This window comes from Osmerus eperlanus, chromosome 22, assembly GCF_963692335.1.
Source record: "Osmerus eperlanus chromosome 22, fOsmEpe2.1, whole genome shotgun sequence".
Taxonomy (NCBI): Eukaryota; Metazoa; Chordata; class Actinopteri; order Osmeriformes; family Osmeridae; genus Osmerus; species Osmerus eperlanus.
Window position 1 is genome coordinate 9,540,144 of NC_085039.1, and position 21,260 is coordinate 9,561,403.

Sequence of the window (21,260 nt, forward strand, 5' to 3'; positions counted from 1 at the left end):
CGCATCATTATTCTGACTTTGACCTCGGATTTAAATGGAGCGTGCTGGGTGGCTGAATCAAAATAAGATCCTCCTCTTTGTTTAAAAACGAAATATGATTGGTTCAGCCTACTGCCATGTACGGTCATCAACTATCCAATGAGAACGTCTCGTTCCGTTTTTCTGATACGACCGCATTGCAACAAAGTTTACAGTAGCGACGGCCGGGGAGACTTGAGTTTTTAAACATTGTAAGATGATGCATTTCAACAAACCGTCAAAACAGTTTTAGTTCTTTGTTCGACGCGTTTTCTGGAGACGACAAATTAGTTGTGTTTAGACGAGGAAATAGCTCAGTTTTACATCAAGCCCCCAGTGTAGTGTGCTATTTTTCTAGCTCATCGATCGTTAAGAGGCTTGTTTACTTATTTTTGGAGCTCGTAAAGGTAACCTGTCGGGGGCAGGTTGGCTTTAAATCATTTTTATTCTGTTTTCAAGACTCGACGTGTCATTCATTTTGTAAAATTGGAGTAAGTTATTAGCCTACTACAACCGCTTTCACTGGAAACAAATTGTCTGAACGTGGCCGTGCATGTAGCTACCGTCGCTGCTCTGTCTGATGTTGGCTCATGCATAGGCTATCTTGCTCATTTTGTGGTAGTATGAAAAATGTTGTGTAAAGAGAAGGTTACATAAGATTTAGTTATCCTCGTTGTGCTTTGCTTATTTCCAATGTAAGTAGCCTACATGTTCGAAAGGCATTTGAAGTTATTTGGGTCGCGATTTTATTACTGATTTTAGTGGTCTATTTTACATAACCGTTTTCATTTTGGGCTTGCTTTAGGTAGGGATAAAATAAAAGGGAAACACACAAATTAAGTCATTTGAAACTAGCCTACCCATGAGGCGTTTTGGGCCTCACAAGTCTTCTGTTTCTCACTCTCAAACTTCCAAGCTGTCGTATGGTTACTCGAAAATGAATGTCTCAAAAAGTGGGTATCGTGTCTTCTCTGCAAACTCGACGACCGCATGCATCGAACTCGCCAAGAAGATTACAGAGTAAGTAGGATGTTATTGCACTGGATCTCGACCCACTTGTAACTATCACACATTTCCTGCGTTACAATGGCCTCTTAATATCAGTGAACGTTGGACTTTACATGTAACTTACTGGACACTTTGATTCGTCATGCCGATACTGTGTGTAGCCTATAGAATAGTGTTCCTAATTATGCTTTTGTAATTTACATATAGTCATTTTAGTAATTGCCTGTGTCAGCTTGCCTCTCGATACTGCAGCGAGATAAATTTATTAAGAGAACCACAAGCTTTTCAGATGGGTGTGCAGTATCACACAGGTCTGATGAGATTAGTGTTTGCAGACCACTGTCAACCGCAACAGAATCTGTCACTTAAAACCATTTGAAGGAGAGTTGGATACATCACAGACCAGCCTGCTTTAGGAAGCTAAGACCAACACATAGAACCGGTACACAGGGCAGTCGTCCTCTCAGTGTGAGAATAGACTGCGGGAGACCTCAAAGTAAACAACCTGCTTTGCAATTCCAAGATCCAAATCATTTCTCTTGAGCCCCTAGAGGCGGAGGCAGCTCTAAGAAAAAAAAAAAGGATGATGAATCCAATTTTCCATAATTCAGCAGTTCTGTCAGTCATATCAAGCCAGCCAGCCAAATCATCACACATATTACAGTGCTAACCTGATGGTTTGGAAACCGGGCCCAAAAACGGTTTCTCATTACACTGAGGACTGTCGCCATTGGAGGAGAAAGGGGGGGGGGGGGGGGCAGAAATGTGCCATGACATTTAAGATTATGTTTTGAGCGCAGTGAAGCTCCTGCATGAGTTGACCCAATGTGGATACTGTATAGGGCCAGCCATGCTTACCCAGGATTACAGTAGTCCTGCCCTGGATCTCCACAGCGTCCAAAAGTGACGAAGGGGATAAGCCTTTAGTCATCGTGTGTGTGTGTGTCTGCTGTCTTTTAATTGTGCCACTAATTGTGCCACTCCTGGCATACGTACTCTCCAGAACATTCTCCTGTGTTACGCCGAAAGTATTTTCAGAGGAAATATGTTTCCTACGATTTAAACCAGATATTTTAGGAAGAATATTTGAGATTTTTTTTTCACGTTTTGAGAATGTTTTACATGACGCTAGCAGCACACGAGCCCCAGTGAACTCTTTGCTTCCTCCTCCCAACGTGTCTCCTCTCAAAGGGAATCTCTCCCTCTTTCCAACACCAGAGAACTTATCAGTGACAATACGAATGTTTCCAATCCATAATCGTCAAGCAAACGGCAGCATACCTTTCTGCTCCTGCGATTGTTTGCACATGCCGGGCCCCAATCTCACAGACCCCACCCCAGGGCTTGTCCTAGGAGCGGCGAGAAGGATACCCCGCAGGGAGTTATCGCTGCAGTCGTATCAGCAGATTCACAGCCTCGCTGTGTCATAAACCTCTCCCTCTGCCACTCTGTGTGTAGGGAGGTACTGGTTTACAACCGCAAGATTAAAGGTAGACAGGAACGAGCTGAGAAAGACCGAGGTGTCCATTAGCCCGTCCAATCAGTGTGCACCGTGTGGGTGTTGATCCCTAATGGTTCCCTGTTCCTCTTCCTCCTTCCAGACGTCTAGGTGTCGAGTTGGGGAAGTCAGTGGTTTACCAGGAGTCCAATAGAGGTGAGATGTGTGTTCATCCTTGACATTGTATTTTTGGTACATTGTTACCCGGGCTTCTGGTCAGGTGACCCTCCAATGACTAAAATGGCTCCAGTGGGTTCACGGTTCTCTCTTCATTAACCTGGAGGTGACTTTATTCCCCTGTGAGCAGAGACCCGAGTGGATGTTAAGGAGTCGGTCCGTGGTCAAGACATCTTCATCATTCAGACCATCCCCAGGTGAGAACGAACATCTTTCATGTGTTTTGGCAGCCGTTGGTGAATTGAAGATGTCTTCCCTGGTTGGCTTGCTCGCAATTCTCACCTCAGAGAAAATTCAAGCACCAAGAGGGGGGAGGCCACCTATTGGAAATGTTTTTGTCGATGCCAATTTGATCCTAGGTACACAGAAGCAATCCCCCCCCCCAAATCCTCTCTGTCTCTTTATCACTCACACACACACACACACCTTTTAACCTGACGGGTCACAGCATTGACATTCAGCTGTCGTGTTCTATCGCCACCTCCAGTGTGCCCTTTGACAGGCGCTGGTAAGGTGAGAGGGGGTGTTGGCAGATTGTTCCAGGGCATTGACCTCCAGGGGCTCCTCTTTCACACCAGGCCTGTCCTGGCCAACACCACAAAAGCACTGCCTAATTACTTCTTTTGAATACACTTTATTTTATAGTCGTCGATTATGTAAAGTTACTAAACGTTAATTCCTGCTCCTGAAGATGTTCTGTAATGGTTGTGTAAAAGTTTTTGTTTACGATATGTGGTAGGTGATATTGAGGAGTGGAAGTGGCAATGGCATTTGTATATCATTTCCCAAGCATGTGGACAAATGCCTCTGTGAATGGCCTGATTCTGGTGCAACAATGCATTCATTCTTTGATGAAATCTTTTGAGAAGCTTAATTATTTCGAAATGCCTGCTCGCTTTCAAAGGTAGCCTTACTCCTTGGCAGGGTTCAGGTAGAGACTGCAGGGAGAGACAGGCTTGCAACTGAGGGAGCGTGCCAGGAAAACGAGCGCACCCTCAACCTAGCTTACAGTCCCTTACTGTACCACAGTTGACTGAACGTGCTCTCGAGGGTTCTGTTGTTGTGTGCATGTATACTTGACACGATGAGCAAGGCTCCCCCCCCCCCCCCCCCCCCCTTAGACCTGACAGATGTGTTTCAGTCAAGACAGACAGGAACAGTAGTTCTGAAGCTTTAAATGAGGCCTTTTGACATGTATATTGTCTCTCTTGACCTGGACTCAATGCCACAGATATCCACCCCTAGATGTCGCGTGTCAGGCCGGTTCGAATACCTGTCCTCAACAGACTCACAGGGCCTCGTGATCTCCTCACGTCTCAATGCTCTCTCTTGTCTTGCGCGACTCCAGAGATGTCAACACGGCCATCATGGAGCTCCTGGTCATGGCCTACGCTCTGAGGACGTCCTGTGCAAAGAACATCATCGGGGTCATCCCCTACTTCCCTTACAGCAAGCAGTGCAAGATGAGGAAGAGGGGCTCCATTGTCTGCAAGCTGCTAGCGTCCATGCTAGCCAAAGCGGGTACACGCCGTGGTTTATTTTGCTTGTGAAGTTCCTTGCGATTGTCTCTCTTGTACCACACCCCCACTTTTGTAATCGTGTCGGTGAACGCGAATGCCGCCGCGCTAACGCCGACTCCGCACGTTTCGCCTCGTCTCGTCAAAGGGTTAACGCACATCATCACCATGGACCTCCACCAGAAGGAGATCCAGGGCTTCTTCAGTTTCCCCGTGGACAACCTGCGTGCCTCCCCTTTCCTGCTGCAGTACATCCAGGAGGAGGTGAGACCCCGCCCCCCCCCCCCCCAGCACATCTTCCAAATCTCTCGTCTTGATTGAGAGGTCAAAAACCAAGTCACCGATTTATGACCTTGTTGACTGTGTTTATCAGAGGCTACTGGATCTTGGGTCAAAGTTGAGTGATCTGGTGAGTGGTTGGTCAGTCTTTTTTTTTTTTTTTTGCTTTTGCTTGTGTCCCAGATCCCAGATTACCGGAATGCAATTATTGTTGCAAAGTCCCCATCTGCTGCCAAGAGGTAACATGAAGGTTTGGAAATGCACCAAATTGCAAGTATTGACGTCCTTTTAGTCATTTGTTTTGCCCGGGTTCGTTTAACTCTTAAATGAGCTTTGAGTTTTTTTGGGGACGCGTGTGTTTGTGTTCCAGAGCCCAGTCCTATGCCGAGAGGCTTCGCTTGGGCCTGGCGGTGATGCACGGAGAAGCCCAGTGTTCGGAGTCCGACATGGCTGACGGCCGACACTCACCCCCCTCGGTCCGCACAACCTCCGGACACCCTGGTCTGGAGCTGCCAGGTAAGACAAGCTCACACACACACACACACACACACACACACACACACACACAATACCTCTAGCAGAGACCTCCAGACCCTAAACCAGTCCATCAGCACTCCCTAGTCAACACACACACACTCAAGGTCTGACCTTTTGCCAAGTCCAGCTCGCCTTTGAGTCATTCCAAAGTCTTTGCGGCATTCCTCCCCTTGAGCCATGTGACCTGCCCAATCAGCTAGCTGGTTCATGTAACCAGAGGCAGGTTGAGCTGTGAGTCTGCATGCAGCAGGACCATCTACTCAATAATCTATAAAGGGAGCTAATGAGTTCAAACCAGTGGGTCAAACAGCTCTCACACACACACACACACAATGCTCATCCTCATAGGCTGGCACAGTGTGGTGTTGCTCATGTTAGGTATTACATGCACATACAGTATGTGTCCCGTCAGCTCCGAGACCCATCACGTCACACACACATGCTAGATCCCCCCACCTTGACAGCCCTGTTGACACTCTGGACTCGGGACACCAACCGCAATGGGCCCTAATGGAGACGTGCTTACACTAGATAGGAAACATTCTTTTTGTTTCCTGTCAAACACATTCCACTTGTCCTTAAGTAACCTCTTGAGTCTGGGAAAATGAGCAATATGCTACGAAAGGACCCTAGTCTTGTAGGTTTCGAAATGCCTGACCGTCTGCCTGACGGAGGCTAAGCACACCTTGCTAGTTCCCACTGCTGCTGACGCTAGTCTCTCTCTCGCTCTCTCTCTCTCTCTCTCTGCTTCCCTCTCTCTCTCTCTGCTTTTCTCTGTGTGGGTCTTTGTCTCTCTTGGCTGTAGTAAGTGGTTGTCAGCACACTCCCATCCCCGCAGGCGGACATCTCTGCATCCGCCTGAAATCCTGCAGGCATCGACTCCGCCCTCCCCTCTCCTCTCCCCCTCTTCCCCCTCTACCTCACACCATCTGAATTGATATCCTCTCGCCCTCTCTCCCCTCCTGCCCTTCTCCACTCCACATAACGGTGACGAGACTTTCCCCGCTCATTTGTATTCCTCCTCCTTTCTCCATTAGGCACCGTCCCCCGAATTTCTCTCTCTCTTCACCCCCCCCGCCCCCCCACTCTTGTCTGCTTTCATCCCCGATGCAGCAGCTGAGTCTCTCCTCTTGCGACCTCTTGTCCTTCCGTGGTTTCCCCCTCTGGATTTCTCTCTCACAGTTTTGACCTCTGCCCGTGTGCGCGCCCACTTTTAATGCAGCAGTGGAATCTGCAGATGGAACCGATTACAACCGTCGATGTTTTGTTTTCCTTACATTTGGTCGTTTCGATGCATCGTCTTTTAGAGCACACGGTTTTGAGTCTCCATTTGGCCGTTTACCCCTTTCTGTTTTGTCTGTGACTGTGTCAACTTCCTGTCCCATCTCTCTGTTTTGACTGACCGTGTCAACATCCTGTCCCATCTCTGTTTTGACTGTCTGACCATGTCAACTTCCTGTCCCATCTCTGTTTTGACTGTCTGACCGTGTCAACTTCCTGTCCCATCTCTGTTTTGACTGTCTGACCGTGTCAACTTCCTGTCCCATCTCTCTTGTTGGCGGCGTAGGGAGACTCCAGGCTCCATTCCCTGGCATTGAGCTTCCAAGTACGACCGCAACTCCCTGACCCCCGCAATCCCCCACCTGCAACCTCCACATGTGATGCATGTAACAAATCTGAAGTAGAACTGAAGGGCTTCCAATGCCAGCGCTTTGGAGATGTCCCAACCCAGTGCTCTCTTTGTTACGGGCAGATGGTGCTGGAGGGTTCACCCACAACAGGTCTCGTGCCGTAGAGGTCACCGAGACACCGAGCAGCCCTGACCCCCCCCCCCCACCCGCCCAGCTAAATTCAGTTTTCTGACTGTGATGACGAGCGCACGCTTGGGTTTCCATGGTAGTTAGAGAGAGAAAAATTGAATCCCTGCAGGTGCTCTTGTCCTCGTATGAACCAGTAACGACACTTTTGTTATACTTTGACGACGTATCTCTCCCTAAGCGCTCGGCATGGAAGTCCTCAGTTCAACCAGCGTGATTAGCTGTTTCCTGGTGGGGGGGGGGGGGGGGTCATGATTTGTAACAGGATCGGAGGGGTGCATCTTCTCAATGAATGAGACGTTTGGTCTGAAGAGCTGTGTTCACAGCTAGTGTGCAGGCTCTGGGCTGTCACAGACTGCAGCAAGAGTCCAGGAACGACCTGAAATCTTTCCAATTCTCTGAAGATGTCACAAAGAACATGACTTTTTAATGTCATAACAATTCCCCAGTCGTGGATTATCCCTTTTACATGTTGATGGGCTCAGCCACCTGACCCCAGAGGAGTCAGGTGGCTGAGCGGTGAGGGAATCGGGCTAGTAATCAGAAGGTTGCCAGTTCGATTCCCGGCCGTGCCAACTGACGTTGTGTCCTTGGGCAAGGCACTTCACCCTACTTGCCTCGGGGGAAGGTCCCTTTACTCACTGTAAGTCGCTCTGGATAAGAGCGTCTGCTAAATGACTAAATGCAAATGTAAAATGTAAATGTATTTTGGTGGAGAACGACTCCGACATCCGACTCTTGCAGCGTTGACTCTCTACGCTCGTTCTATGATGTGGCTCGCGTCTGCAACACAATGAGCTGTGAACCGGTGTCCAGAGTTGATTTCCAATTGGCGACCAAATCAATCTGCCGTTGTTTCATCTCTGCCCGAATGTGTACGCTGTCCTGCCGAACAAAATGGAAAACTCATTGTGGCTGTCCCCATGTTGTCTTTTTGAGTTGCCCCACAATGAATGTACTGGGCTGAAACCACATTGACCGTCAGTGTTCCAACAACAACATGTTGCGAGGCTGCCGCCCCAATCGCTGCCATGTCCCGTTGAGGTCGTCCCGTAGTGTCGACCAAGCACACACGCCAATTATTGCCTCACAGGCAGAGCTGTAGAGCAAGATGCTCTGCTCCAGTTTGGGTCGTAACTCAGTGCCTTTCCTACAGAGCAGCATGGCCGACTTGAGAGCCTTCGTGTACGAACGCCGACCGGTGTGGTTTCCGCCCATGCATCCTTTTGCTTGGATCGTTCTTTTGATTGTGTCGGAGCTCGGACTATGCAACTGTGTGATTCTTGGTTATTTAAAAACTCAAATCGGTGTATTTTTTTTTTTTTTTTTCATGAACACATGCTTGGACAAACGCGAGAGTTTGACGTAGATTTTGCTTTGCTCTTCGCCCAGGGGGAGTTTTTAAATAAGCAGGTGTCTGATTGGACGTCGTAGCGGGCACGGATAAGGAAGTGGCGGTTGAAACTGCGTTCTGAGTGAGCATGGCATGGGGTTGCTGTGTGTCGCTTCCCTGAATCCTAACCAGATCTTTTTTGGTTTTCAAAGCAGGAACAACTGATAGTTCTACTCTCACAAGCCCTTTAATTTCCATCACAACAACCAACTGTATTCGGCCCAAAGATTTCTACACACCATAACTTTACTGTAAAGGGCACATTACCTTTAGTAATAGCCTACACGAAAAGGGCTCCAAATTGAAAAAAGAGATGCATTTAAGATAACAAAATGTCACAGTTTTCTGTCTGAAAATAAATGCGACCACACTCGAGAACTAGAACAACATTCAACACCGGCTGAATGCGGTTGGTAGCTGGGCTGCTTGTGAGGTAGCGCTGTCTTGCATGATCTTTGTAGGTTTTGGCCATGATCCCTGCTAACCCAACGCCCCAATCATTAGAATCATTTTCAAATGCTGCCCTGTCTTGACACGTCGAGAGGATCATTTGCTTTTGTGCTCTTTTGCCTCGTAGTAATGATGGCCAAGGAGAAGCCGCCCATTACAGTTGTGGGAGATGTGGGCGGAAGGATCGCCATCATTGTCGTAAGAGCTGCTCTTTTTGCAACCTTTTCTCCTATACAGGTCACGTGACACTGAAAACAACCTATTGGACTAGTATCTATTAATCATTTGTTATAGACACGAGAAATAACTAGGAAAGGTTCTGAGTCCCTCTGTTTGAGTGTCAGAACTTGTTGTGTGGCTTACTGGATTCATGCCCCAACGCATAAGTATTCACTGGACGCAAAAACTGAACCGCAGGCTGTTTTATCGCACCGTCCTATTTTCTGCTTGTTACCCGTGTTTTGGCTCGTGGTTTTTTCCGGAAGGTCACCGAGGTTAGGAAACGTAAAGGGCAACCCCAGTATCTCCTAGTCCCACCCCCTGTTGTGTCTGCGTGTCTGTGTGTCAGGATGACATCATAGATGATGTGGAGGACTTTGTGGCGGCGGCAGAGATACTGAAGGAGAGGGGGGCGTACAAGATCTACATCATGGCCACTCACGGCCTCCTCTCGGCCGAGGCCCCCCGACTCATAGAAGAGTCCGCCATCGACGAGGTAAACAGTCCAAAGGGCGCTCCTTTACTCACTTCACAATCCCATTACTCGATTTCAGAACGGGCTTTTCTCCAAACCAACGTACACAAAAGCTTGTAGAAAGATTGTAAGTTCGACAGGAAATAACGAAATGGAAGTGCATTGTTCCTGACAGCATTACCGTGCGAATATGTGAGCCAAAGATGTGCACATGCATAATGGGAGGCTCTAGATAAGCTCTGAGACTTTAGCACATCGACTCGTCAATTGACTGATTGCCTGTCGTTTTTAAAACGATTTTCCTGTCGGCATCCTATCTTTTGTGTGAGCTGCGATTGTGTTGGTTTCCCCATCGAGTGTCCTTGTGCGCCCCCAGGTGGTGGTGACCAACACCGTCCCTCACGAGGTCCAGAAGCTGCAGTGCCCCAAGATCAAGACGGTGGATGTCAGTATGATCCTGGCCGAGGCCATCCGACGCATCCATAACGGGGAATCCATGGCCTACCTGTTCCGCAACATCACTGTGGACGATTGAGTGGACAACATGCACGCACGCACACACACACACACACACACACACACACACACACACACGCAACACACACACACCCTCAAAGGACCAAGCAGCCCCAAGGGGGTTTGTCCAAATTAGGACATGAGTCACAAAAAAAAAATTGGGACCGTAGTTCTGTGTTTTTTCTTTTATTTGTGTTTTCTTTTCACCTTTTTTTGTTGTTGTGTGTGTCAGATATTGACTGTTACAAATGACAAGCTGGAACCACACTAGGGGGGGGGGGGTAGTAAAGTGTCAGTTTTTGCTGACCCAATTCTTTCATTTGCATTCAAGGTATTTCAGTGCAACAGATGGGGAAATACAGTATGCAACCATGCTTCATGTATTGTATGTCATTTGTCCTCAGCGCGCGCGCACACACACACACACACACACACACACACACACACACACACACACATCTGCTTTTGGTCAATAAAAAAAAAAACTCGGATGAATACTAATCTGTTTTATTATTGAATCTCCAAAGCTTTGCTCCATGTCACATTTGTGTTCCCCTCTCAGGCTGACCTTTTTTTCTTAACCACAAACTACATTTATTTCTGTGCTATCACAGTAATCTTGAGACAACAGCTGCAGGTAGTGGCAGGCTAAAAGTGGAAGACCACAACCCTACAGTGGAAACGAGACGAAAAAACGTTTCAAATGTGTTAAATTCCATCATACAATTACCCTACAAGTAAAAGTGTGCAACCTAATGGCATTCTAACTAAGCGTTCAGTGATGCATCAGTAAAGGGATCTCTTTTTACTCTAAATACATTTTCATCAATTCTTTGCTGGAATGTGTCAAGGACCCTAAACTTGTTCCAAACGCCTCAGGATTCTCAGATCATCCACTGAGGAGCTTAGACCAAGTCAAGGAGCCGGGGCAGGAAACGTCCAAACATTTCACTTCAAGGTGTATTGTTCTACATCACACATGGGCAGTTTCACGACACATCTCAAAACCCACGTTCTCCCATTCGGTCGTGTGGAAACCTGTACACGATAGCGTCATATACAAATGAAAACAAGCAATCCTGAAGTTTCGTGTCGTGAATAATGTGAACGTGAAGGTCAACGCACCTGCTTTGACAGTTGGAACAGACGACCTCCCCCTCGGCGTCCATGATGGCAATGGAGAGACGAAGGGCAGGACGGAAGAGTTTGTTTTAACTGGACAGAAAGAGGAACCAGAAAGCAAACGTTCAAGAAGCCACTTCCTCAAATAAGTCAGGAAACAATGAATCTGATGGAGAGGGGGAATCACATGGGGTCTGTGACACCACAGCTGTGTAGAATGCATTGTGTATTCTAATCCATCCAGTGTTACCACATTGTAAAGTGTTGTACCCTAGAATGAGCATACCTGGTGTGGATGTCAAGCACATGAAGGCTTTCACTGGCATTGCTGTCATCAAAATACGATTCTTCTTTTAGTTCTTTCCATTATGTTTGTTAACCTATCTAATGCGCCTGCAGAGGGAACATCTAACTTGTTTTCGGACATGTTTATAGCTTCTTTTCAGACTGCTGAAAAGGTCAGAGTTGATCATCTGATATGCATCATGAATGTGATTTAATTTGCATGCTCTAGGTCTAGGACTACTGTGACACAATGAGGACATGCTCACCTCAACAGTAATGCGCGCCACCCATTAGACGACACATTTGGCTTGATTAGAAATCGTGACATTTTAAGTTCGATTTATAGAGGCGTAGTTTTATATCTTCTATTAAATTGCTGTAGACAGGTTGTTAAAGGGTGTCAAAGGTTTAACTAACAACGCACAGAAAAATAATCTGTCGCTAGATGGCGACGTTGGTTCAATTTAAAAAAGCAACTTCTGTTGACGAGAATTCCTTTTGGCCGTCAATACCACCTGTAATTTCATGGGAGAAATCGAGGTACACAATTAACATTTACAAATAATAATGTACCTTTTAAACCATTCAGACAACTCGATGTTTATTTATCCATGTTTCTATTAAGTTAACAAGTGTTTGTTAACTTAATAGTCTGAGTTATTCATAAGGTCAAATAGACCCGTTTAGGTGCAACCCAGTCCATCGACATCAGTGTTGACGTTACCACATCTCATGTAAAGGTTACACAGGAACCTTGAGACTTAGTACACTGTATTAGTCAAAGCACTTAGTGCAAGAAAAAGCAGGAGATTTTGCAATTCGTTTTTTCATGTTTTATTGTAATTTGCATTTTGGTCCACATTTCAATAATACTTTTGAAAATAACACAATAAAGCATTATTGTCCTAAAAATAAAACATGGTAAAAAAAAAAGTATATAAAAAAACATTTCCATGTACATTGAAAAAGAAAAAGTGCATGTAGACATTTGCATTTCACTACGTTTTAAACATTAATTGAGTCATGCTTATAATAGCAAATTAATCTTAAAACTCATGGTTTTTGTAAACATTATGCAGTGCTATACATCAATGTCCAAATGAGAAATACAGAGTGTTACATTAAAGCAGTTACTTTGCACATACCCCATAACATACAATTCTTCTCACTTTTGATTCAATAAATTGGTCGATACCCTTGTCTGTTTGCAACAGTTCAACGTCTTATTGCAAGTAAACATCCAATGCACATTGCAAAAATAACAGCCATAGAATACAAAAGCTATTGGACATTGATCGAAACTCGATCTTAACAACAGCAGCATCTTAACCGAATAAGCAGCAACACATGACATCAAGTAAACAAGAATCGTCCTCCCCTCTCGCCTCCTCTCTCCGTAGACCTGCAGTATGTTCTCATCAGCTGGACCCAGTCCACTTGCGACACCCTTCTAGCCTGTCCTAACATTTCTCCTTCCACACAACTTGCCAACGAGAGACGCAGACAGAATCAAAAGGTGTTCAGGAATGCACGCGAGCTCGGGTCCGAATCAGTTCATCCCATCCCCGCGGACCCACGTGGTCAAGTCTCTCGCCCCCCCCCCCCCCACCTTCCTCCAAAGTTTCATGAGCGCCGGCACTGAGCGGCAACCCTTCAGCCCCCCTGCCCCCCCCCCCCTCCCCCCCCCCAGCCTCTCCGCCCCAGTCCCAGCCCCGCTCCCATTAGGAGACGACGCAGCTGTTGGTCTTATTCATGGGGGGCCTGACGCCCAGGTCCTTGGGGAAGGTCTCCCTGCGTCTGCGCAGGGCGGGGCTCAGCCGACTGGGCAGGTTAGCCTGCTGCAGAAGCTCCCGGAACACCTCCACCACGTTGTCGTTCTCCTTGGCCGAAGCCTCCAGGTAGCTGTTGTTCCAGTCCAGCTCCACCGTGGACAGCACGTCGTCGCTGGCCACCAGACGCTTCTCCTCGCAGTCCGCCTTGTTGCCCACCACCACGATGGGCGTGTACTTGTCCTCCTTGACCTCCAGGATCTCGTCGCGGAGCCTCTTGACCGCCTCCAGGGACTCGGGGTCGTCCACGGCGTAGACCAGGGCGAAGGCGTCGCTGTTCTGGATGCTCAGCTTCCTCATGGCCGGGAAGGAGTAGCTGCCGCTGGTGTCCAGGATCTCCACGGTGACCTTGACGCCGCCGATGTCGTACTCCTTGCTGTGGAGCTCCTCCACGGTGCGCCGGTGCTTGGGCTCGAACGAGTCCTGGAGGAAGCGGCGGATCAGGGCCGTCTTGCCCACGCCGGCCGCCCCCAGGAACACCAGGCGCACGTGGGTCTTCTCCTTCACGTCCAGAGACATGGCTGGAGCTTTGCTGTGGGGGAGGTCGTGGGGTCGGGCTAACCTGAAGGAAGTCTAGAAGGCGTCCGGAAACTGGTTTCTGTCAGTTACTCTCTGTGGCTCGGCTGTGGTCACAGCTGCAGAAGCAGATACTGGCGATCTCAAGACGAGTCTGGAAACGTACTAGTATCTGCTGAGCTTCCCCTTGTTTGTCAGATGAGCCAGTCTGCTGCACTCTCAGTGTAGGAAGGCTGAAGAAGGAGATGTGAGATTTCGAAGAGTATCGAGGTTCTGGTTATGTGGTGTCGATGTAGACAGGGCTCAAACTTGTGTTGAACGTCGCTCGTCTGACTCCGCGGTTCCACGCGCTCTCCCTTTTATCCGTGTTTTTGATGGCTGGGATTCCATGCCCCCTCTAGCACTAGCCAATCAGCATGCAGCAGCTTGTTGGAGTGTAAGGTCCGAGCAGCCAATGCCTGGCTTGCATGCAAATTGGAGTACAGGGAGAGATTCAAGGGAGGGGGGAGGAGGTGATATGTGATAGTGTATAAACAAGAGCCACTGGAGCAGATAAAATGCTGTGTGTGCAGGCCTGTGGTGATTATTCCAAGCAGATTCACCTACTTTAGATGGAAAATCTGCAATCTTTTCATCTGCATGTCATTCGTATTCTGCACAAGAAGGGAAAATGTTTCATTCTACAATTTAACCAACAGCCATCCGTACATACAGGGGATTTTCTAGTTTGACATCACACAGGACAAAAGCATACAATGTAAAGTAGCCTTTACAAAGCTTTGATTAATTCTCAGGGGATCTCTTGAATTGATTTGCAATTAAAATGACCGAAGGCAATTAGAACTCTCATATTTGGCTACACAGCTTGCTCTAAAGAATAATCTATACACATCTACCTCCACACAAGCTAATTATGATTAACCTTTCCACAGGGGCAACTTCTGTTGATAGCTAGTGTTTTTCATTTGCATTCCATTACCAGATACCCCCACAAGGGAAGCCATGTCAGGTGACCTTTGGAAATGGTCCTAAAGCTCACAATGCATGCAGAGCGAGATGCCGATACTAGCCATTACCAGACGGAAATTCTGCTTGATTGGGGAGGCGACTCGACACATAATGTAACAGCAGCAACAGTGATGGGTGTCACGTGTTCGGTGTGCAACAGACTCCAGCTAGATACACTTCCAAAGCAAGTGTATTGTTCAGTTACAATATGTTGTTGTGGGATTGACGGCTAGAAAAAACGAACACGAAAACCTGCGGCCCCCCTGATTCATCTCCCAATCTGTGACGCTTTGTTTTTGCATTGTCCTCGTCTTGAAAAAATGTTTCAAGATATAAAAAAAAACGAATCACAGAAAGGCACATCTGTGTGTACCTTTCGCCTTTAACGTCCGTTTCTTTCCGCATGTCGTCAACTGTGATGCATCGCCTCCAACAGTTTTGGACAGGCTCTCCTCTGTCAGAGTCGGGCTGTATGAAAGAGTCTGATCCCGTCTACATTTCCCCCGGGAGGAGCATGCCTCACCGAGTGTGGCTGTCGACGCCAGAGTGAACTCACCGCGAGCCTCCTGGGACAAGGTACCGTACCCCACACACCCCCTCCTCGCCTCTCCTCTCTCCTTCCCAGGAGTCGTCTGTGTCTGGCAGCGCAACACGTCAACGTGGAACATTGTGTCTTATCGGAATAAATTAGGCACGAATAAATTCAGTTTTAGGGTTGTGCTAATATTCCCCTCTGTGGAATTTTTCTAGGATTATACACAGAATATTCTGAATTTGTGCAGGCAGGATGATCGCTAAGGTCGTTCTGCCATGACCCGGGGTATTGGCAACCCATACGTGTCCATGTCAAGTCTTGTAAATTGCCAGAATATTCTTTCCTAGTATATCATTCCTGTAATTGAAAGATTTTTTTTTCAGTATGACCATCCTCATGTCACTGTGCTCTTATTAGGTCATCCAAGACCCAGAGTTTTGTAACATGCAGTAAGCATCATCACCGCCCTGAAAACTATGTTGGCCTGCCCAGAACCCCCTCAATGACACAGGGACATGTCAGTTCACCCCTCATAATCCAAAAACTTGGGCTTGCTTTCTGTCTAGAACGTGACACGGAGCACAGAGCAAGCCTCGAATCACTAACAAGACCTAATATTCCCTCATCTTCATTTCCATTCTTGCTGGGCTCTCCTGTGAGTGTGCGCGTGTGTGTGTGTGCTGTTTTGAAACCACGTGTCATGCTGTTGCGTGTGTCTTCTCCTCACTAATTGCCCTTCGGCTCCTTGTCTTTTGTGGTTCAGGGGTCCTCACAAAGGACTGGTTGCTGGGGCCCTTCTCAGTGTAGGTGGAGCCCTTCAGAACTCACAGGCTCGGCAGAGTGACACGTTAATTCCCTTCAGGTCACATGCGAGCGCTGATTTAAACGGCGCCGGGTTACTCAAACACGACACACGAATGCACGACGGCAGTAGTCAATCGATCGAAGCGGTCGGCCTTTGAATGTTCCTCGACAACTAAACGGAGCGTTCTGAAACCTCCCGCCACATTGCTGATTGGATATTTGAAACATGGTAGCGCTTTTGTAACCCTGACCTTTTTACATACCAAGTTTGTCCATGATATCCCAATCATTGTAATCCTAACCCAACACTGAATCCATCTTCTGTTTTCGGGAGTCCAACGGCGAGAACGTCAAATCAGGACAAAGCGTCGGCGAGTCTGTGTTTTGTCCGACCGAGGTCAGGCCCGACCCCCGTCTATCGGCAGCTTGCATCAGTCGAAGAGTCCTAATGGAAAGTGACCGTGGCACCCGAGGCAGGGGAATACGGGACCTATTAATAGCGGAGCTGTGTCGACGTCGAAGCCAAGGCTCTCTTAGGGGCTCCGACTGCCAGCCTCTAGTGCCCCCCCCCACCCCCCCCCCCCCCCCCACACACACACACACACACCTCCAAGGCCTCCTGTCTATCTGTGTCGGATGGCCTGGGAGGAACACGGGCGCTTCCCCCATCCTGACGACGGCCCCCCCCCCCCCCCCCCCCCCCCCCCCCGAGATGACAGCGTTGATATCTGACAGAGAAAGACAAATATAAACACACTTGGCCTATATGCATAACTTTTGTTATGCCGTGTTTTGAAGTGTTTCGCCATTCTGCTGTTCAGGAGGTGTGATCCAAGAATATTCCTAGAGATGAGTTGCCATTGGCCAGTGCGAGGATTACTGGTGCACCACTCCATAGCTGCTGGCTGAAACATACGAATAGAAATCAATGGAATGGATTAGATACAGTCATGAACCCTTACTTAATCCACAACGAGTCTGTCCATCTCTTTGGTCACATCTGACTAGAAATATATCCCTAGCATGGAAAATCTGTCCTCTGTGGCCTCACTGTTACTTCCACAGACATCCCAACCTGCAGAGACTCATTTCCGGGAGGTAGCTCTAGGTCTGCTTCCAAATGTTCCTACAATATCCAACATGGCCTCCAGGCCTGAAAGTGGAAAAGGGCGTGATGGAGGGGGAACATGTCAACAAGGCTAAATGTTTTGGCCATCTGTATTGCGGCGGCGGCGATCCACAGGTTCATCTCACCCCTTCAGGGAAATACAGCGAGATCATGGCTTTATGGGTCTTCCCTTCCGTGGGGGAAGTTGCATCACACGCTCTATTGGCTAGGAAAACAACGCATCCTTCCTTGTCTGGTGCGAGAATTCAGACTGGTATCGGTCTTGATCCACATTATGGCACGCTAATCACGGCCGGTCACGGATGTGCTGAGCAGAGACAGTCTGAGTCACCACCGCTCCCCTGTTCCCTGCTGTATTTTATGGCGCAATTATCTGTGATTCACGTCTATTTTTCATTTTGTACCGCGCAAACAGCTCTGCGCATCGCTTCGTCTCTGTCGTTTCTTGTGCGCGTGTATCCGTTTCACCCCTCACCTCCCTTCCCCGTCACACACATGCTTCTTATTTAGAGACATCTGACGCTTAAACCGAGCCCTTGTGCCTCCTGTCCGGTGCGGGGGGGTGGGGGGGTGTTATGAGTCGAGATGTCTGCCCTCCTCGCGGCTCAGTTCGTTCCTCCTTTTTCCTCTCGTCTCCTCCCTCGTCTGGGATTCGGCGCCCGAAACGACGCCACCGGGTTTCGACGCGCGACGCGCCCAGACTGTCCCCCCTTCTCCTCTTTTTTTTCCGTCGTACCGCAGATGAGGGTTTGTGTCCCGAAGGCGTCCCCCCCCCCCCCCCACCTCGTGTCTCTCCCTGCTCTACTTTCTGCTCGTCAAAACGGAGTCGGCCACCGCAGCCCGGCCCTCTGTGTTCCCTTCCCCGGGAAACGTTTTGGACGTGGGATAAAGACAGACTTGTTGCGTGACCCCAGTGTCTGACTTGCACACGGCCGGCTCTCGTCGGAGGGTGGCTGACGGTAATTGGCGTCACCCAGACAGGTGAGAACACAAGCAGCGGCCCTCACAGTGTCGTGTCTTAATAAGCTGCCACCTCCTGCTAGGTGACAGGCTGAGAGGCGTGTTTGCGTGTGTGAACATGTTATCATGTGTCGGTGAGAATATGTGTGCATATCAAAGACAGAGATTGTGTGTGTGTGTCTGTGTGTGTGAACATGTTATCATGTGTTGGTGTCAGAATATGTATGCATGTCAAAGACGGAGAGAGATTGTGAGTGTGTGTATCTGTGTGAGTGTGTGTGTGTGTGTGTGTGTATCTGTGTGAGTGTGTGTGTGTGTGTGTGTATCTGTGTGAGTGTGTGTGTGTGTATCTGTGTGAGTGTGTGTGTGTGTGTGTGTGTGTGTGTGTATCTGTGTGAGTGTGTGTGTGTGTGTGTGTGTGTATCTGTGTGAGTGTTAGGAAAAGTGTGTGAGACTTCCAACAACCCCCAAGCTCACCCACCCCCCCGACCCCCCCCATACCGTGACAACATGTGCTCCGCCTCACCGGGTTAGACAAAGCTCTGTCTCTGAGGCACAATCAACAAACAGCAGCTCTCCGCTGAGCAAACACCCCACAGCTCAGCCCCAACCATCCAGGGGAAACAACATCATGAGATGTCAGAAATCCTTTGAGCGTTGATATACTTTAATAGCAGCCATGGATGGATGTGACTTGCTGACACTTATGTAAATATGGGAATTCGGTAAGACTTGATAAGAATAAATTATTTATTCTTATTCGGCTAAATCAAACATTTAGCCGTTAAACTAGACTGCTATGGGTGTATGGGTAAATGAGATCGAGGGAAGATTTGATAATATCCTGCTAATTCGGTTTGGTGAGTAGCCATGACCCTTTCATGAAAGCTGTGACCACGGCTGCTAAATATTTCTACATGGCTTGAATCTCAAAGACAACAATGGTATGTTCCAGCTCAGAAAGACTGGCGCGTTATCAACTCATAACATGCCCAAGTTCTGACTGTGGGAGCTTCTGTGCAACATTATCTTCCATGTCTCATCTGAATGCCACAATATTTTCATGGTGGGCTCAAAGAAGGAAAAACAAACAAGGCAAACTACAGACCTGACAGCTGAACTCGGTGACTCACACTTGTTGGAGGGAATTCAAATGGGGAAGGATTAATGTATCCTGTTTACAATCGATTTGCGTCTGGAACGGAGCCAAGCCGAGATATTTACAGCCGTGAGACGAGCAGAGTGCAGGCTCTGTGGGACGTGGGCTCACCACACACACACACACACACACACACACACACACACACACACACACACACACACACACACACACCTACACACTCACACACCTGACAGGAGGTTGGTGTGTGTGTGTGTGTAGGTGTGTTTGGCGTCTGCGTGTGTGTCTGTTGTCCTAGTGTGGAGTTTGGGTCTAAACGTGGGACTCAGCAGCAGTGAGAAGGCCTTTCGTTTCTCATCAACCTCAGCAAAGACTGACAGAAAGAGATCAGCCACGCCTCATCTTGTTGTCACATCGCTCCGCTACCGGGGATGTGTGACAAGGTGGCGTGTGCGCTCAGTAAGAGAAAAAAAAAAAAAAAAAAACAAGAACCAAGCCGGAATGTTCCGAAAGGAGCGAGATTCCAGTCTCGGCGCCTCCTCAATCCTCTGACCAGGCACAGGTGCAGCATGTCGTAAGAGACTCTCAGTCACGCAGCCAGGATGACCAACTGTAGTCTGCTGTTGTTGTTGTTGTTGTTGATGCAATCCTTCAGGGCCGGATGAATAAGCTGTTATGGTCCCTGATTTGGGAGCTGCACCGTTTCAGTCTATTATGCTTGCAGGCAGTGACAGCATTAACAGCCATCTAGTAAGGTCACCCCCCACCCCCCCCGCCCCCCCACCTCCGCCTCATCCATGCCAACAGGGCAAGAAGGTCAGACAGGACCCTGTCAACAATGAAAATATCAGAAGACAGACATTGATGGGTAGTTTTTAGCTTGACTCTCTTTTTCAGAGCCACACACATAGCATGTATGTGACTGTGGTTTGTGACCAGAACAAGAAAAATGCTTAACCCTTGTGTTATCTTCGGGTCATTCTGACCCATCAGCCGTGTGACCCACCGTCGTATTGCGACAAATTTACCTCATACAAAAACAAAGTGAAGCATTTTCTTTTAACCGTTGGGCTGTCTCAGACCCCCCACATTGCAAAGGTTAAAAGAAAATTATTTTTATTAGTTTTTGTATTGGGTAAAACTGGGTAAACACAATGATGGTTCGTTATGAACCTTTGGGTCATGTGACCCGAAGGCAGCACAAGGGTTAAACATTTAAGCACCCTCAGAAGCCCACATTGATACTATCATCAGAGCCTGTTGTCAGTATGTGTGTGCGTGTGGCTGTGTGTAAAGTGAGGGTGTTAATCTCTGTGTAGGTGCCATTTCACAATTTGGCCTAGATATCTGTCCTACATATTGTTCCGCCCACTAAATAACCCCATTTGGCTTTCTCACATTAACCCCGTAAAATACATAAACATGTCCGAATTTGAATCGCTTCACCTCAACAGCCGATATGATGCTTCTTCTAACCTGCTTTCATTAAGGTGTCAGAATCTATGCACTAGGTTAATGATGCAAATGATTTCAGGTCCCTGCGGAGACGAAAGTATGACTGCGCACACTTGTGGCCTTTGCAGGACTTGACCTAGAAAAACACATGGAGGTGTCACCAAGCCCTTATCGAGGTCAGGCCGTTCCGTTCAGAAAAATAATTTCGCTTTTCCCCCCCATTAAGGAGGCTTGGTAGCTGAGTCATCCCTCCAGTTTGCTTATCATGCTAATGCGCTCGGTATTGCCAAGTCGAACGGTTGCCTTTTCACTGTGTCCGTTTTTTTTGGTTTTGTTTATCGTTCACACTGCTGTTTACAGGGTGTGGACCAAATGCGTGACCCAGGTACGAAGGGCACAGTTGCCCAGGCGCCTGGCTGGGAGGAAATGAAGCCTGAGTGACCGAGAATGTCACCTACTTTCAGGTGCACGATTCCACCTGTGGTCCGGAGGTTGACCGGTCGCATTGCAGAATGTCCTCGGCGGAACAATCGATGGAAACATGGAAGAGGACATCACGCGTGCGGCTGAAAGAAAGCTTGGAATCACGGAAC

General features: G+C 48.1%; 2 protein-coding genes and 1 long non-coding RNA gene across 4 annotated transcripts in view; 2 read left to right on the plus strand and 1 right to left on the minus strand.

Moving 5' to 3' along the window:
* Positions 1–139: 139 nt before the first annotated feature.
* Positions 140–10,281, plus strand: LOC134008848 (phosphoribosyl pyrophosphate synthase-associated protein 1-like). Of its 2 annotated transcripts, XM_062448408.1 has the most exons (12): positions 140–509; positions 935–1,038; positions 2,628–2,680; positions 2,832–2,898; positions 4,050–4,222; positions 4,367–4,482; positions 4,681–4,736; positions 4,868–5,013; positions 6,602–6,640; positions 8,822–8,892; positions 9,263–9,409; positions 9,765–10,281. In XM_062448408.1, exons 2-12 carry the CDS (start codon positions 956–958, stop codon positions 9,921–9,923), a joined length of 1,110 nt encoding a protein of 369 aa, XP_062304392.1. In that variant the 5' UTR covers positions 140–509; positions 935–955; the 3' UTR covers positions 9,924–10,281. The 2 variants fall into 2 exon arrangements, with proteins under 2 accessions (XP_062304392.1, XP_062304393.1); XM_062448409.1 differs by lacking the exon at positions 6,602–6,640 and having other exon boundaries at positions 141–509.
* A 1,867-nt stretch (positions 10,282–12,148) lies between these two features.
* On the minus strand, positions 12,149–14,005 carry rasd4 (rasd family member 4). The gene has a single exon (XM_062448465.1). The coding sequence runs from the start codon at positions 13,657–13,659 to the stop codon at positions 13,033–13,035; it is 627 nt and encodes a 208-aa protein (XP_062304449.1). The 5' UTR covers positions 13,660–14,005; the 3' UTR covers positions 12,149–13,032.
* Positions 14,006–14,682: 677 nt separating this feature from the next.
* Positions 14,683–21,260, plus strand: part of LOC134008906 (uncharacterized) — a 15,735-nt gene continuing 9,157 nt past the window's right edge. The window contains exons 1-2 of the long non-coding RNA XR_009928202.1: positions 14,683–14,777; positions 15,101–15,240. This is a non-coding gene — a long non-coding RNA (uncharacterized LOC134008906). The remainder of the gene's footprint in view (positions 14,778–15,100; positions 15,241–21,260) is intronic.